This window comes from Budorcas taxicolor, chromosome 2 (assembly GCF_023091745.1).
Source record: "Budorcas taxicolor isolate Tak-1 chromosome 2, Takin1.1, whole genome shotgun sequence".
In the NCBI taxonomy this organism is placed as follows: domain Eukaryota; kingdom Metazoa; phylum Chordata; class Mammalia; order Artiodactyla; family Bovidae; genus Budorcas; species Budorcas taxicolor.
Genome location: NC_068911.1, coordinates 70028883 through 70042825, shown reverse-complemented (window position 1 = coordinate 70042825; position 13943 = coordinate 70028883). Strand labels below are relative to the sequence as shown.

The 13943-nt window shown below is 45.1% G+C and overlaps 1 protein-coding gene across 1 annotated transcript; it reads left to right on the top strand.

Moving 5' to 3' along the window:
- The first annotated feature begins 1735 nt into the window (after nt 1-1735).
- On the top strand, nt 1736-3631 carry SP5 (Sp5 transcription factor). Its single transcript, XM_052636286.1, has 2 exons — nt 1736-1786; nt 2489-3631. The coding sequence occupies exons 1-2, from the start codon at nt 1736-1738 to the stop codon at nt 3629-3631; spliced, it is 1194 nt and encodes a 397-aa protein (XP_052492246.1).
- Nucleotides 3632-13943: the final 10312 nt, after the last annotated feature.

Here is a 13943-nt window from a genome sequence, read left to right as displayed (position 1 = left end):
CGGCGTACCCGGAGGTTGCACGCGGAGCGGAGTAGGCCCAGCCCAGGAGGCCCACTCTGCTGAGCGGTCACACGGACCGTGGCCGCCGGCGGGAGGCCTCAGCGGCTATTCCCGGCCCCTAATGCCTTCCAACGCGGTGAGGACACTGCCTGCCCTACCAGGTGAGGAGATCTGGGTGTCCGGACGGCCCCCGCAGGACACGCCCTGGGCCGGAGGCAGGAAGATAGCCAGCTGTCCCTCCTCGGCTGGGCAATGGCTGGCAGCGAAGGTTTGGGGGAGAATACACTGTGGGGAGCGTTTTCCTGACCCCAAGGAAGCATGTCCCGAGACTGAAGAACTTTTTCTTTACAAAGGTGACAGGAACAACAGTTTTTACGGACTTTTCTTTCCACTTAGAGAGCCACCCTCGTACAATCTCTGGTTTGCTCAACGACAGCACCTACAGGCTTTCTCCCCGGCGCCTTACTGTTTTCTCCCGGTAGTTCCTTGCAGGTGTGTGCGGTTTGCAAGAGGGCGCACTCGCCTGGCGGGCCTTAGCGCGGCGGTGGGGATTTCTAGTATCTCTGGGGGTTTCAGTGGGGCCTATGGGGTCGCACAGAGTCGGACACCACTGAAGCGACTTAGCAGCAGCAGCAGCAGCAGCATAGAGGTCAGGGCCCTGCCCAGAGAGAGAAAAGCGAGATAGCAAATATTTTTCCCTCGGGTTGCCCTGGGTGTCCTGCCAAGCTTGGCTTTGGCGGTAATCACGGCTTGGGATTTTCCCAGGCTCACTATTTGCAAAAGTTGTGGCCCGAGAACTTCCAGATCGCCAGGAGGAACGTCGCAAGTGAGGCGGGAGGCACTGGAGCGTGTGCGCTACTATCCTGCGCCCTGGGCGGCCGCCCTGCCCCGCCCAGGGTCACAGAGCTGCCGGCCTCTCGGCTGCCGCCCGGTTGGGGATGAAGGCGGGAGCACGCGGCATCGGGGTGCGGGGCTCCCTCGGGTCCAAGGTGTGCTCGGAGTGAGGATGTGCTCGGTCCTCTGCGTCTGCTGTCCGGCTGTAGGGTGTGTAAGTATGTTGGGAGAAGAGAATTACCCTCATCTTCGTCTCCAAGTCCCGCGCCTGGAAGCCGAAGGCAGATTTCTCTGGAGATAACAAAGACACTTTGTCACTTTGGGCGCTGCCTCGGTGCAAATCTTTAATTGCAAGGGAGTAGGGGGAAGAGGGAGATCGAGTGTCTCAAGCAACCCAAGCGCGGGTCTCCAGGCGGCAAGGCCCCCTTTGATCAGGAAAATCCAATTATTTGTGTATATACATTTCCCACATAGTGATTACTTCATTAATTGTCCCGCCTTTATCTCCTCCCTTCCCATCCCCCCTAATAATCAGTTCTTTTATCCAGACCAACAAACACACCATAGGAGCTTTGTGGATTCAAAGGATTTGCTTTCGCTTCTGAAAGAGCCGCTATTCTTTGATGATTGGGTAGCGGCAAACTTCAAAGCCATAAATCTTCCCTCTGACTGGCTGGCGGCCCAGCAAAGTCCTTATCAAATTCTTGGAGGTGATCCTGAAGCGCTCAGACCGCGCGCTGGGCGAGCGAGCGGGGTGCGGCGAGGGGCGCGGGCAGGGAGGGCCCCAGCGCGCAGGGCGGGCGCCGGGAAGGGACGCTAGGCGGGCCCTTCGTCCTCGCCCTCGGGTCTCCATGCCTCAGCAGCGCCCTGCTCCGCAGCCAGCGGCCCGCAAGCCGTAGCCATGGCCGCCGTGGCCGTCCTCCGGAACGACTCGCTGCAGGCCTTCCTCCAGGTCAGGGCTGGGCTTGGAGGCGGGCGAGGGAAAGGTGGGAAGGGTCGTGTCTGGATCTTTCCTAGTACTCTGTGCCTCCTGAATTTCAAAGAGAATCCCGCTAGGTGGGTGTCAATGAAGTGAGACCTAGGGGTGCCCGTACCAACTTCACACCCAACCTTGGTGTCAAGAGTGTGGCCTCTGGGGGGAGGGATGCGCGTTTGCGGGGGTTGTTCGGAGGTGCGCCTCTGGCTGAGAACCGGCCCCAGCTCACCGCGCTGGGCCCTCCTGGGGCGGGCGGAGGAGGAGCGCGAGTGTAGAGTGGAAATGAGAGCTTAAAAGATGGGAGGGAAGGTAGATGAGCAGCCGGGCTGTGGGTGTTTCCAGACCCTTTCTGACCGCGGAGTCGGGAGTGGCCCGTCGGATCTCTCTCCCCTCCTACTTTGTGCCTGCTTCCTCTGAGACTGGATAGCAACTCTCTGCACCAAGTAGTTTAACAGGAGGCGCTCGCGCTTTCTGCCTCCAGGTAGCGAGGGCACCAAAAGTTTCCCCTAACTGGTGGGTGCGTGCGCAGGGTGCGGCGGCCAGGGGAGGGACAGCCGGGACAGGGGAGGGGCGGCGGTATTACAGCCGGCGTGCGGGAGGCGGGCCGACCCGGAGACCGCGCTTGGAGCGCTTAACCTTTTGTCTCTTCTCCGCCCTCCCCTGCCGCCGCCTATGCAGGACCGCACCCCCAGCGCCTCCCCGGACCTGGGCAAGCATTCGCCCCTGGCGCTGCTAGCCGCCACCTGTAGCCGTATCGGCCAGCCGGGCGCCACGGCGCCCCCGGATTTCCTGCAGGTGTCCTACGACCCCGCGCTGGGCTCGCCCTCCAGGCTCTTTCACCCGTGGACCGCTGACATGCCGGCGCACTCGCCCGGCGCGCTGCCGCCCCCGCACCCCAGCCTGGGGCTGACACCACAGAAATCGCACCTGCAGCCGTCCTTCGGGGCGGCGCACGAGCTGCCGCTTACACCCCCTGCCGACCCCTCGTACCCCTACGAGTTCTCGCCGGTCAAGATGCTGCCCTCGAGCATGGCGGCGCTGCCCGCCAGCTGCGCGCCCGCCTACGTGCCCTACGCGGCCCAGGCCGCGCTGCCCCCCGGCTACTCCAACTTGCTGCCCCCGCCGCCGCCGCCACCGCCGCCCACGTGCCGCCAGCTGTCCCCCAACTCGGCCCCCGACGACCTCCCGTGGTGGAGTATCCCGCAGGCCGGCAGCGGTCCGGGAACCTCGGGGGTTCCAGGGGGCAGCCTTTCTGGCCCCTGCGCCGGGGCCCCCCACGCGCCGCGCTTCCCCGCTTCGGCGGCCGCCGCTGCAGCTGCCGCTGCCGCGCTGCAGCGGGGCCTGGTGTTGGGCCCGTCGGACTTCGCGCAGTACCAGAGCCAAATCGCTGCGCTGCTGCAAACCAAGGCCCCCCTGGCGGCCACGGCCAGGAGGTGCCGCCGCTGCCGCTGCCCCAACTGCCAAGCGGCGGGCGGCGCCCCGGAGGCAGAGCCGGGCAAGAAGAAGCAGCACGTGTGCCACGTGCCGGGCTGCGGCAAGGTGTACGGCAAGACGTCGCACCTGAAGGCGCACCTGCGCTGGCACACCGGCGAGCGGCCCTTTGTGTGCAACTGGCTCTTCTGCGGTAAAAGCTTCACGCGCTCAGACGAGCTGCAGCGGCACCTGCGGACTCACACGGGAGAGAAGCGTTTCGCCTGCCCCGAGTGCGGCAAGCGCTTCATGCGCAGCGACCACCTCGCCAAGCACGTCAAGACGCACCAGAATAAGAAGCTCAAAGTTGCTGAGGCCGGAGTAAAGCGGGAGGACCCGCGGGACCTGTAAGCCCATCTAGGGGCTACTCGAGACCTCTCCTGCCTCGGGCTCCCTACCCAGCACCTCTTCGGGGATGTTGGGCGAGGTAGGGGGCGGGGGGTGGGGCGCCTGTAGCAGCCGGCCAAGGGGAGTCCTAACAGAGGCACTTGCCTCTTCCTGCTTGCCTTCCTCCCAGAGCGACGCCAGGCCTCCAACTCCCTGGCCGGCCTGTGGACGGGACCCTGTATCCGGGAGGAGCAGGGGTGGTAGAGTTGAGAGCTCGGCGCCAGGAAAAAGAGGCTCTCAACCATTTCCCCCCAATCTGGGAGACCTGCATTTAGGGGGATCCACCCTGGGCTGACCTTTGTGTACAGCAGACGCTACTGAAATCAAAACGGAAGGACCTTGAGAGATTTGAAATAGTGCTCGAGTTTTTTGCTAGGACTGGGCCGGGCTCTGTACAGGTTATTTAATAGCTTTCTTAATAATTATAATAACATTAATTAAAATGTTACTTTTGTCCTCAGCTCCATGCAGAGCTACAGCATGAATTGTCTGTAAAGCAATCAGCAGTTGCAGCGTGAAAATAAATACGTTAACTCCGGGGTCACCTCGGCAAGACCCCGCTGAGCCGGTCTCACTTGATCTTTTCTTCCTCCGGGAGGCTTTACAAAGCGGTCAGGTTTCGCCCGGAATTTGAAGGCTGCTGTGGGCTGCCTATGTCCGAGGCTTCTTTGGTTTGGAAGGTTCTGGGCACGTAAGTTGGGCGCAAAGATGCGGAAAGTAGGAGGGCAGGGTCAGTTTTGTGGTTAAGAGGTTAGGGTAGGATTTTCCCATCACACCTTGAGTTTCTCGCGCGGCCTCAGGACTTGACCGGAGACTGTCGGGCTTCTTTTAAAAGTTGATACCTGCTGTACGTATAGTACGCGATCTTTTTATCTGGTGAATTGCCTGTGTCTTTCTGGTTGTTGGTACTCTCAGAGTTCACAGGTAAACTGGGCTTCCTCCTGGCAGCCGGCCATGCTGCGGTCAGCAGAAGTGCTAGTAACTCAAGGATCTGTTCAAGATGAGATTCTGGACAGTTACCGAGTAACTGGGGGCCCTTTTTCAGGTGGGTCTTTGCCCCGGGAAGAACCGCCTCTCCTGTATTTCAGCCCCGTCATGATACACAACCTTGTCTTGCTTGTTCTCTTCTTAATTCTTTTGCTGTGGAAATCATACCAGTATTGTTTCACAATAGCCACTTTGGGATTTCTCCCTAGGCCTGGAAGTTTAGCTCCCTTTTGTGTCTTGGGACTTTATTTTTTCGATCACTGCAGTAGACTAAGATTTTTCTCAGGAAGGAGCCGGGAATACTCATCTCTAGGTTTTTCACCTGTCTCTAAAATGTGAAATTTTAAATGTGAAGTTTACAACTGTTTGAGTTTTTAACCTGAAACTGAAACCTCAATTTCTGACTTAGAACTAGCAAAGAACAGAAATTGTTCTCAGTTTTGTCAGTGTTAAATTGACTGGCATCATTAATGCCAAATTTCCATGGAACTAAATAGTTTTTTTCATGGTAGTAGAGGTGTATATAAATTGATAGGATTTCACAGTTAACACACTGTGTTACCTTGCCTTTTGTTTGAAGTCAAACTTAGGGGTAAGTTCTTGAAAAGCAGGAGGGTTGTGCTCCAAGACCTGATGTATCAAGTAAAACTCAACCAGCAACATAATTGAGATGAAAATTACTTTTACACTCCTAAGAAATAGCCTTTTTTACTTTGTAATTTGGGACAAGGTAATAACTACTAAAATCATTATGGGAATTGGTCTTAGAACCAGTTACTCTCATTAGAGATTTGGGAATTATTCAATGACAGACTGGAATTCTTTACCTGGGAAGGGCAGTTTGAGCTGCCTAAATTCTCAAGGCTATGACAGTTTGCAAGTGATAGTAATAAAGATGCTGCACAGGAACACTAATATACATCTAATGTGTGATCTTAATCTACATCAAGATTCTTGAGAATCATTTCTAGGAAGAATTACAGAAACTCTCACACCTGAACCATGCCCTGGGATTGACTTCAGAGCCAGAAAGGTTTTTTGGCAGATGTTAGGAAAAGAGGAATCCTTGTTAGAGAGTGAAAACACCAAGGGCTTCCTTTAGGCTTGAAATGATTCTTTTAATGTGAAAGAGAATGCCCTTGGTAAAGAAATACAACTGACAATACTGTAGTGAATCTACTAGCTTATTGACAGCTATGATTGTTTAGTATTCAAACAGATGAAGTGTTGAAGATAAAGTTTCTTTATAACTTTAACTTTGTCATTAAGAAAAAAAGGTAAAATGTATGAAATTTAGTATCTAAACAGATAAGGTGTTGAAGACAGTTTTCTTATGACTGTGATGGTGAAGAGAAAGGTAAAATATATGGAATTTATATAAAAAATACAATATTTATAATTTAGGTAGAATGAAGTCATCTGATGACAGATCACTTTCTTATGTTTTTACTTAGTTGAACCTGCAAATTTTAAAAGCTTGGTAAAAGTACAGGCTCTAGATCAAAGGTACAGCTGAAAGACTGTTCCTTCCTATCAGTGCAAATCTATTTCAATTACTTTAGAAAAAAATTCTATGCCATTATTCAAGTAGAAGCCAGGAAGTCACAATAATGTGATATTATTATCCAAGTGTAGGAAAGCATTTCATGTTTATACTGAAAAATAAGCTGATAAATGCTCAGAAATACAAATTGGGCAGTGAAGAAATGTATCAGCTTATATAAGCTGTTAAAATGTGAACTGCTGCTGCATGCTTCATTTGTTTTATTGAACTGCAACCTACTATGGTATTAACCACTTAGGACTTCCAAAAATTATTTTAAAATACATCAGTATGCAAGAAATATGCATAAAATATGTAAATTAAGCACACTTAGCAGAAATTTTAATGAAATTCAAATTTAAAAGTTCAGAAGCAAATTACTGTTAATGTAAACTAAACTTTAGTTTTTATTTGGAACTTAGCCATCATCCAAAAAGAGTTTGAATCCAGGTGAATCCACTAACTGGATTCAAGGCTCTACTTAAAGACCCCAGAACCCAATTCAACTGAGTTTTAAAAACCAGTTGAAGAAACTATGTTAATGATGGCTTCAAGTGTCAATAGACATTTTTTAAGCAACTGTTTTAGTGGCATGCAAATATAATATAAAGACGTTTCTGTTATGTATATAATATAAAGATATTTCAGAAAGTTCTAAAATAAGTGTGATGTGATTAAGTTTAACACAGCTGATAAATGAACCATTTGACTGAAAGTGTGAGAACATGGAGAAACTGAGTCATCACTAATTTAGGTAATTTGGATTGACATGTTTCTGAACTTGTTAACAACTCGATAGTTTTCTGCTTTTCTTGAGGAATAATTGTGCAAATTTACCTTTAGCTGACCACTAACTTGGAATAGTTTTGGTAATGAAAGTAAATTATGTTAAAATACAACTGCATTATTCACCATTGTATTAGTCTTTTCACTGTTGTATATGTTGCTTTATTTTCCTTTAACCTAATAACACATACCTATTTGAAAAATTAATATTGATGAGATTGCTTCTGGCAGAAACCCATGTCAAACAGTATTTGTAGAAAAGGCAGTTTTTCACCGCAATTTCTATTCTAATACTTCTAGACTGTAGGTATTCAGTTTAAAGCAGCATCTTTCCCATTTGTTTTGGGTCTACTGTGAGAGTCACAGAATGTCAATGTCACTAAAGCGGTCGCTTGCCTACATTAACACCTACTAAGTTGTTCAGAGCTCAAAAATTGCCAACTACTTTTATTTGTGTTAGCTCACCACGTTAAATAATGACTAGTTGTATAAACTAACACTATCTCACTAGAAAATCGTCGATTGAGGAATCAGATTCAAGGCTTAAGCTTTGTTTTATGGTAATTGTAATTATGCTTTGCTAATGTACCAAACTGAGGGCCACTCAAAGCAAGTCATACTAATGTGTAATGGGGAACTTAAAAGAGTGTGATGAGACCAAGGGCAGCTCTGAAATGAAAACATGTGCCAAAATAGTGTAATAAACTAGGAACGGATAAGAAAAACAGCTGATAGAAAGGTGAATGTTGCTAATGAGACATAGATTTAGACTAATACACCAAAATGACAGGTTTCATTATTGGGCCACTCTGATGGTGACCTGATTCATGTAGCAATTCAATATATGTGTAAACAGTAAGTTTTTCTCTGGTGTTCAGACTCAGCACATTTTTGCATAAAGATCCTTGTGTTAATTGCTCCTCGATTGTTTTTAAAGAGTCTGCATTGTTCAAATTAATTTATGGGCACTGTAAAATAACATATAATGGTCCTTTCTATAATGAATAAGTGATATTGTTCAGCAAAGAGGTAATCAAACAGTTATGGACAATCTTAAACTTTTTAAAAATAGTTTCACTGTTAACAATTTTTTGTCAACTGAAGATTTGCATGTGATGATTGATATAGTATTCATTTTCATGCTGACATTTTGATGACTTCCCTTTCTAGACTTTATATACTTCTCCTTCTATGTCTTCAGCAATTATGCTGAAGCATAATCCCCAACAGGGTATTTGACACTTAATTCATAATTCAACCCATGCATGTGAACTGCAGTCGTTTCTGCACAACACATAATAAACTATATTGACTAATAGATTTTGATTGTCTACCTAATGCCAAAATTCAATTCAGGGGAAATAAATCAAGTTCCTAGTTGGATACAGATCTTCCTTGACTTATAATGAGGTTACCTCCCTATAAACTCATCATGAGTTGAAAAGATCATAAATTGAAATTGCGTTTAATACACCTAACCTAGCTTAGCTTAGGCTACCTTAAACATGCTCAGAGTACTTACAACAGGGCCAAATCATCTAGCACAAAGGCTGTTTTATAATAAGGTGTTGATTGTCTCAGGCAGTTTATTCGATCCTGTACTGAAGTGAACAGCAGAATGGTTGGGTAGGTGCAGGATGATTGCGTTTTGTTTGTTTACTCTGGTGACTGTCTGGCTCTCTGGTGACGGTGGTTCACTGCTTGGCCCAGCATCACAGGAATATCCTACAGCACAGTGCTAGCCCAGGAAAAGATCAAAATCTGAAGTTTGGTATCTGCTGAATGTGTATCACTTTCACACCATCAGAAAATCAAAATATTAGTGTCGAGCTATCGTAAGTTGGGAATGTCTGTATATGAAAAATCTGCAGGGTTTCAGTTCTCAAAAAGTTGTTTCAGCATGATGAATATGATGAATATTTGGTCTGCCCACTGTAACATGAAAGTTTGTTTTATAGCAAAACTATTTTTTTCATTATTTGCCAAAACAATAACATCAAAAATATACTAAAATTTTCTGAGGTCTAAGGCTATATCTAGATGTCACCTGATTTTTTAATACAAGGTTAAAAAATAAGTGTATTAAAATTTTTTAATGCAAAGTTAAAAAAGGTTAAACCGTTCAGTTGCATGGTTGCTTTCTAATGATTTTGTGTTTAGCATAATCTAAAACATGGGTGAAAAACATCTAGCCCTCAGCTTAATTTCAGCCAGTTCACAAGGCAAGTATATAAGGTAAATCCTCATTTATGCTTACAGTTGGGAAAACGTGTCTTAATTTGAAAAGTGTTCAGTAGCAATTTCCTAAAGCTCTGTGTAAGGTACCATGAAAGCTTATTTCTCTTATTTCTGCCTTTGCAAGTTTTATTCTTATATTCTGTATGTCTCTGCTTGTGGTTGCCACATATTTTTGATATATCTGTGTCCATCTCTAGCATGGAAACTCATTTTGTGTCAAATGTCTTTCTTCCTTTTCTTGGTGTATATTTGCCTATTATTTTATTTTGTTCTCTATTATGCAGGACGTGACAGGATTCTAAACTCTGGTTATTTAAAACCTATTGTCTTTTTTTTTTTTAACCTATTGTCTTTTTAATAGACATTTATATTCCTTGGTCTAAAGTTTACATGTGAGTGAGTGAAATTTAGAGTTCTATTTATAGATTCAAATCATGTTTTATTGTTGCAGTATATGACTGCTGTTTACTGTGGATTTGTGAACATCATTTTACTTCCAATTGTGGTGGAGAAGTATTTCCATCACAATTAAGAGTAAAATTGTAAAATATGGTAGAGGATTATGGTTTGAGTTAATACCCAGTTGGATAAATTTTAATTAGTAAAAAGCATTAAAAAGACAATTACCTAAATTTATAAACACAGCTCCTTATTTATTGAGCTAAGGACCTATAAGCGTTTAGCTGTTTTTATTCCTTGTTAGTGTTCCTATATTTAATGCAGACTTCATTTTCTCTCAAAGTCTTCATTCTCCTCTGTTTGATCCTTGATGAAGTTCATGTCATCTCTCCATAGTACCACAGACAACTGCCAAGAAAAGTCATTGTCGTGACAGATTTTATACTGAGTCTGGGTTTGGAGTAGAAGGTTGCTGAGTTTTCTAAGGAGAAAACTGTTATTCAGGCTTGTGAATAGCAGGCCCGCCCGTCCTGAGCAGCTAGGAGCTGGAAGCTGGGTACAGGGCTGCAGCTGCCCCCTTGCTTCTGTAGCATGGAGATCTTGAAGTGGGGGAAAGGGAAGCAGATCAGAGGGACTAACAGGACCATGGGGTATAACAGACATTTGGAAGATCCTGTTTAGATAGGACATTCCTAAAGGGGTGGAAATAGGGTCACTGTGTAGAAGCTGAAGGAAAAGGCTTGATCACTTTCTCAGTTGGAATGGACCCCTGGAAAGTGCCTTCCTTACCCCAGGTTGGTTCTTCTTTTTAATGGTTTCTTCTTTTTAAACCTAAGCTGAGTATGAGCAGGCGGTCAGGGAGATGAGGACCTCAACAAGTTGAACTTGGAGGATCTTTACAGGCTCTTCTCAAGCTGAAATGCTTCAAATCTAAAATCTGTAAACCAAAAAATCCAAATATATTTTATAAGGCTACTAAAGATACAACAGTACTATGGGTATTCCTGGCATTCTGACAAAAGCTGTCAGAAATCCAGGTTTTGAAAATATATAGTTAGAGGCATTGAAGAGGAGCAAAGTAATTTGGGGTAAATCAGTTAGCCTCTCTGCAGAATATTATCAGAATGTATTCACATGTTCTTAAGGCTGGTTTTTGAAGATAACATTTCTGGGGGTGTCAATCTTCATAAATGCTATATCATGATGAACATCGCCAAGTCCTGTTTATATGCATAGAAATTTCATAGTACAGTGACAGAACTGAAAAGTAAAAGCAACTTTTCAATAGTTACATTAATATAACTATTTAGATTTACAAGCTTTGACCTAGCTAAATTTAAAGACATCATTGCCTTGAAGTCAGTTATGTTGATATATAATTAAGAATATGAGCCACATAATTAATTCATCATTTGTTATTTATAATACTAGATGCAGAAAACTCAGGCAAAACAAATTCAAAACATGTATACATAACTAAATTCAATTCATCTTTTATTTGATGACCAAGGTTCATTGAGGATTCAAAGATGAACACAATCCTTCAAAGAGCTCACAATCATAAAGGAGATAAGGCAGGTACACAAATGAATGTGATACAAGGCTTAAGTAAAAAACAACTAATGAGCCTCCTATTACAACACAAAGGAAAGAGAAATTACTGCAGGTAAAACAATATTAAATTATTTTATGCCTTAAATATTTCTGCTTTCACAAACAGTCCACAAACTCCACCTCCAGCATTTGGAAATCATTTCGATTTTTACATAGAGCTGAGAGTTCAAGACAGTGTGGTCCCCAGACCAGCAGCATTGGCCTCACTTGGGAACTTGTTAAAAATGCAGATTCTTGGGTCCAGTTCCAAGTTAACTTGGAACTGTTAAATCAGAAACTCTGGGGAAAGGACCCAGCAAAATGTGTTTTAATAAGTCCTACAGGTGATTCCAATGCATGCTAAACTTTGAGAACCACTAGTTTAGACGATTGTACCTTTAATAATGCATAAGATTAATCTGTGGAAATGAACAAATTCAAGCCTACCACCTACAAGCTGTTCTGTGGAAATAGAGAATGCACAGGCCACTTGGCTGAAATCCCTCACCCAATCGAGAGACTCAATTGACAATCTTCTAACTCCTGATGAAAAGACAGCAATAGTCTTAATTGTAGAGTGATTCTTCTGTGCATGGTATACAATTATGTAGACAATTGTCCTTTTATCATAGTATTTGAATACACACAGAAGATTTACGTTTTTGAATCACCAATCATATTCCATATGTTAGTGGAATTTTCCCCTACACATGGGACAATGACTTTTAACAACATCTGTTTCCTTCAGAGGAATACTCAGCTAAATAAGCAGTTTGGTTTTCTAGTGTCACTGGATGATTAATAACTAATTATCATAGGGCATGTATAAACTATACCACTATGAGTGGAGATACAGGTACACTCCATGCTACAGAAATGCAAAGATGGCGTTTCTAAAACACACAGTTGCTTCAAGCCTTGGTTTTGCTTTAAAAAAAAAAAAAAAAAAGCCTTTTTAAAGCAAATGCAGAGTCCTAGGGCTTTTCAGTGGAGGCCAAAATTTAGGAAGTTGTAGATATTTATCTAAACCCAGAGCCTTCAATTCCTCTGACTTTTCTGCTATCCTCCTCAGCCCATCTTGTCCTTCTCCACCAAATCTTTCCTGGCTCATCTCAGGTCTGTTTCTCAAACCAAAGCATGATTTTGTAACATTTCTTTGAAATGTTTTTCATTTTATTTCTGACCTTTGGAATTATAGAACGATGTTATGAATTATAAGTTCCAGGGACACTTGTAACATAAATGAGAATAGCTTCAAAGATTTTTCTCTGAGCCTCTTTCTCTTGAGCCTCTTTCTCTGCCTCCAAACCTGAACTGTCCATCATTGATTTGGGGTACTGTAGGAGAACACTTAGTGAATGACAACAAAAAGCTAGGTTGATGCTGACTGTGGCATGGTCCCAAGGAGTTCCCCAGAACCTTGAAAGATCAAGGGTGCACTCTGTGACCAGATAAATCCCCCCAACCGGTACTTAGAGAGAGAGAATTTAACACGTTGGAGTTTGAGGAGAACTTTAAAATCATCCACTTTGACCTTCTCATTTATCAGAGGAGACAGCTGAGGGCATGTCTGATCAAATGGAGCAACAGTTATCTATGATACATTAATGAGTAAGGACACTCAATGGAAACCCAGCAGGCTAGAAAAGGGGGACAGAATTAAGGATCATGAAGAGTGGGAGAAGACTCAGGGATGACACCAGGATGTCTCTCTACCCTGAGCTGTTTGGGCAGAGGTAGGGTGGTAGCTGTCGGAGGCTGCTAACTGGCTCCCTCTGCCCTTCCCAGTATCCTGAATCTCCTGCTTTCTCTGAGACAGTCTCAACTTCCCAGTGCCTTAGCAGTCATCCCCTTGCATCTTTCTGAGTATTGTTATCAAATTTTAAGCTCATATAGAAGGTTGTGCTAAGTGACTATTCAAAGGAAATAAAAAGAAAAAACTAGAAGGGTAGGGAGTAGAGGAAGCCAGAGCTGAGGAGAAAAGGAGAGCCTGTCTGATGGAAAAGAGCTGATAGTGATGTCTGTCACGTGGAGGACTGAGGGACTGATGATATGGAAAGACCATACCTCAGGAGGAACAGGTATCTTGTCTTGTTCAGCCGTTCCATCATGTCCGACTCTTTGTGACCCCGTGGACTGCAGCACGCCAGGATTCCCTGTCCTTCACCAAATCCCAGAGTTTGCGCAAACTCATGTCCATTGAGTCAGTGGTGCCATCCAACCATCTCATCCTCTGTCACCCCCTTCTCCTCCTGCCTTGTCTTTCTCAGCATCAGGGTCTTTTCCAATGAGTCATGTCTTCACATCAGGCAGCCAAAGTATTGGAGCTTCAGCATCATTCCTTCCAATGAATATTCAGGGTTGATTTCCTTTAGGATTGACTGGTTTGATCTCCTTACTGCCCAAGGGACTCTCAAGAGTCTTCTCCAACACCACAGGAATATAGACGGACCATACCTCAGAAGGAACAGGCATGGCAGTCCTAAGAGGCTAGATCCAGAGCATTTGGCAACAGTCTTGGCAAAGATTCCTCTGTATTCATTACCTTTTGTTGCATAACAAATACCACAGTCTGAAAGGCTTGAAACAACACACAGTATCTCACAGATTCTGGGCACCAGGAGTCTAGGCAGAGCTTAGTTGTAGCCTCTGCTTAAGGTCTCTCGTAAGACTGCAGTCAAGGTGGGCCTCTTCTGAAGACTGGCCCAGTGAATGATACACTGCCAGACT

Excerpts from the sequence above, each read along its gene's own strand:
- SP5 (XM_052636286.1), top strand. The coding sequence starts at position 1,736 with ATGGCCGCCGTGGCCGTCCTCCGGAACGACTCGCTGCAGGCCTTCCTC. Across the intron at positions 1,787-2,488 it reads CGCTGCAGGCCTTCCTCCAG|GACCGCACCCCCAGCGCCTC; the intron begins GTCAGGGCTGGG and ends CCGCCTATGCAG.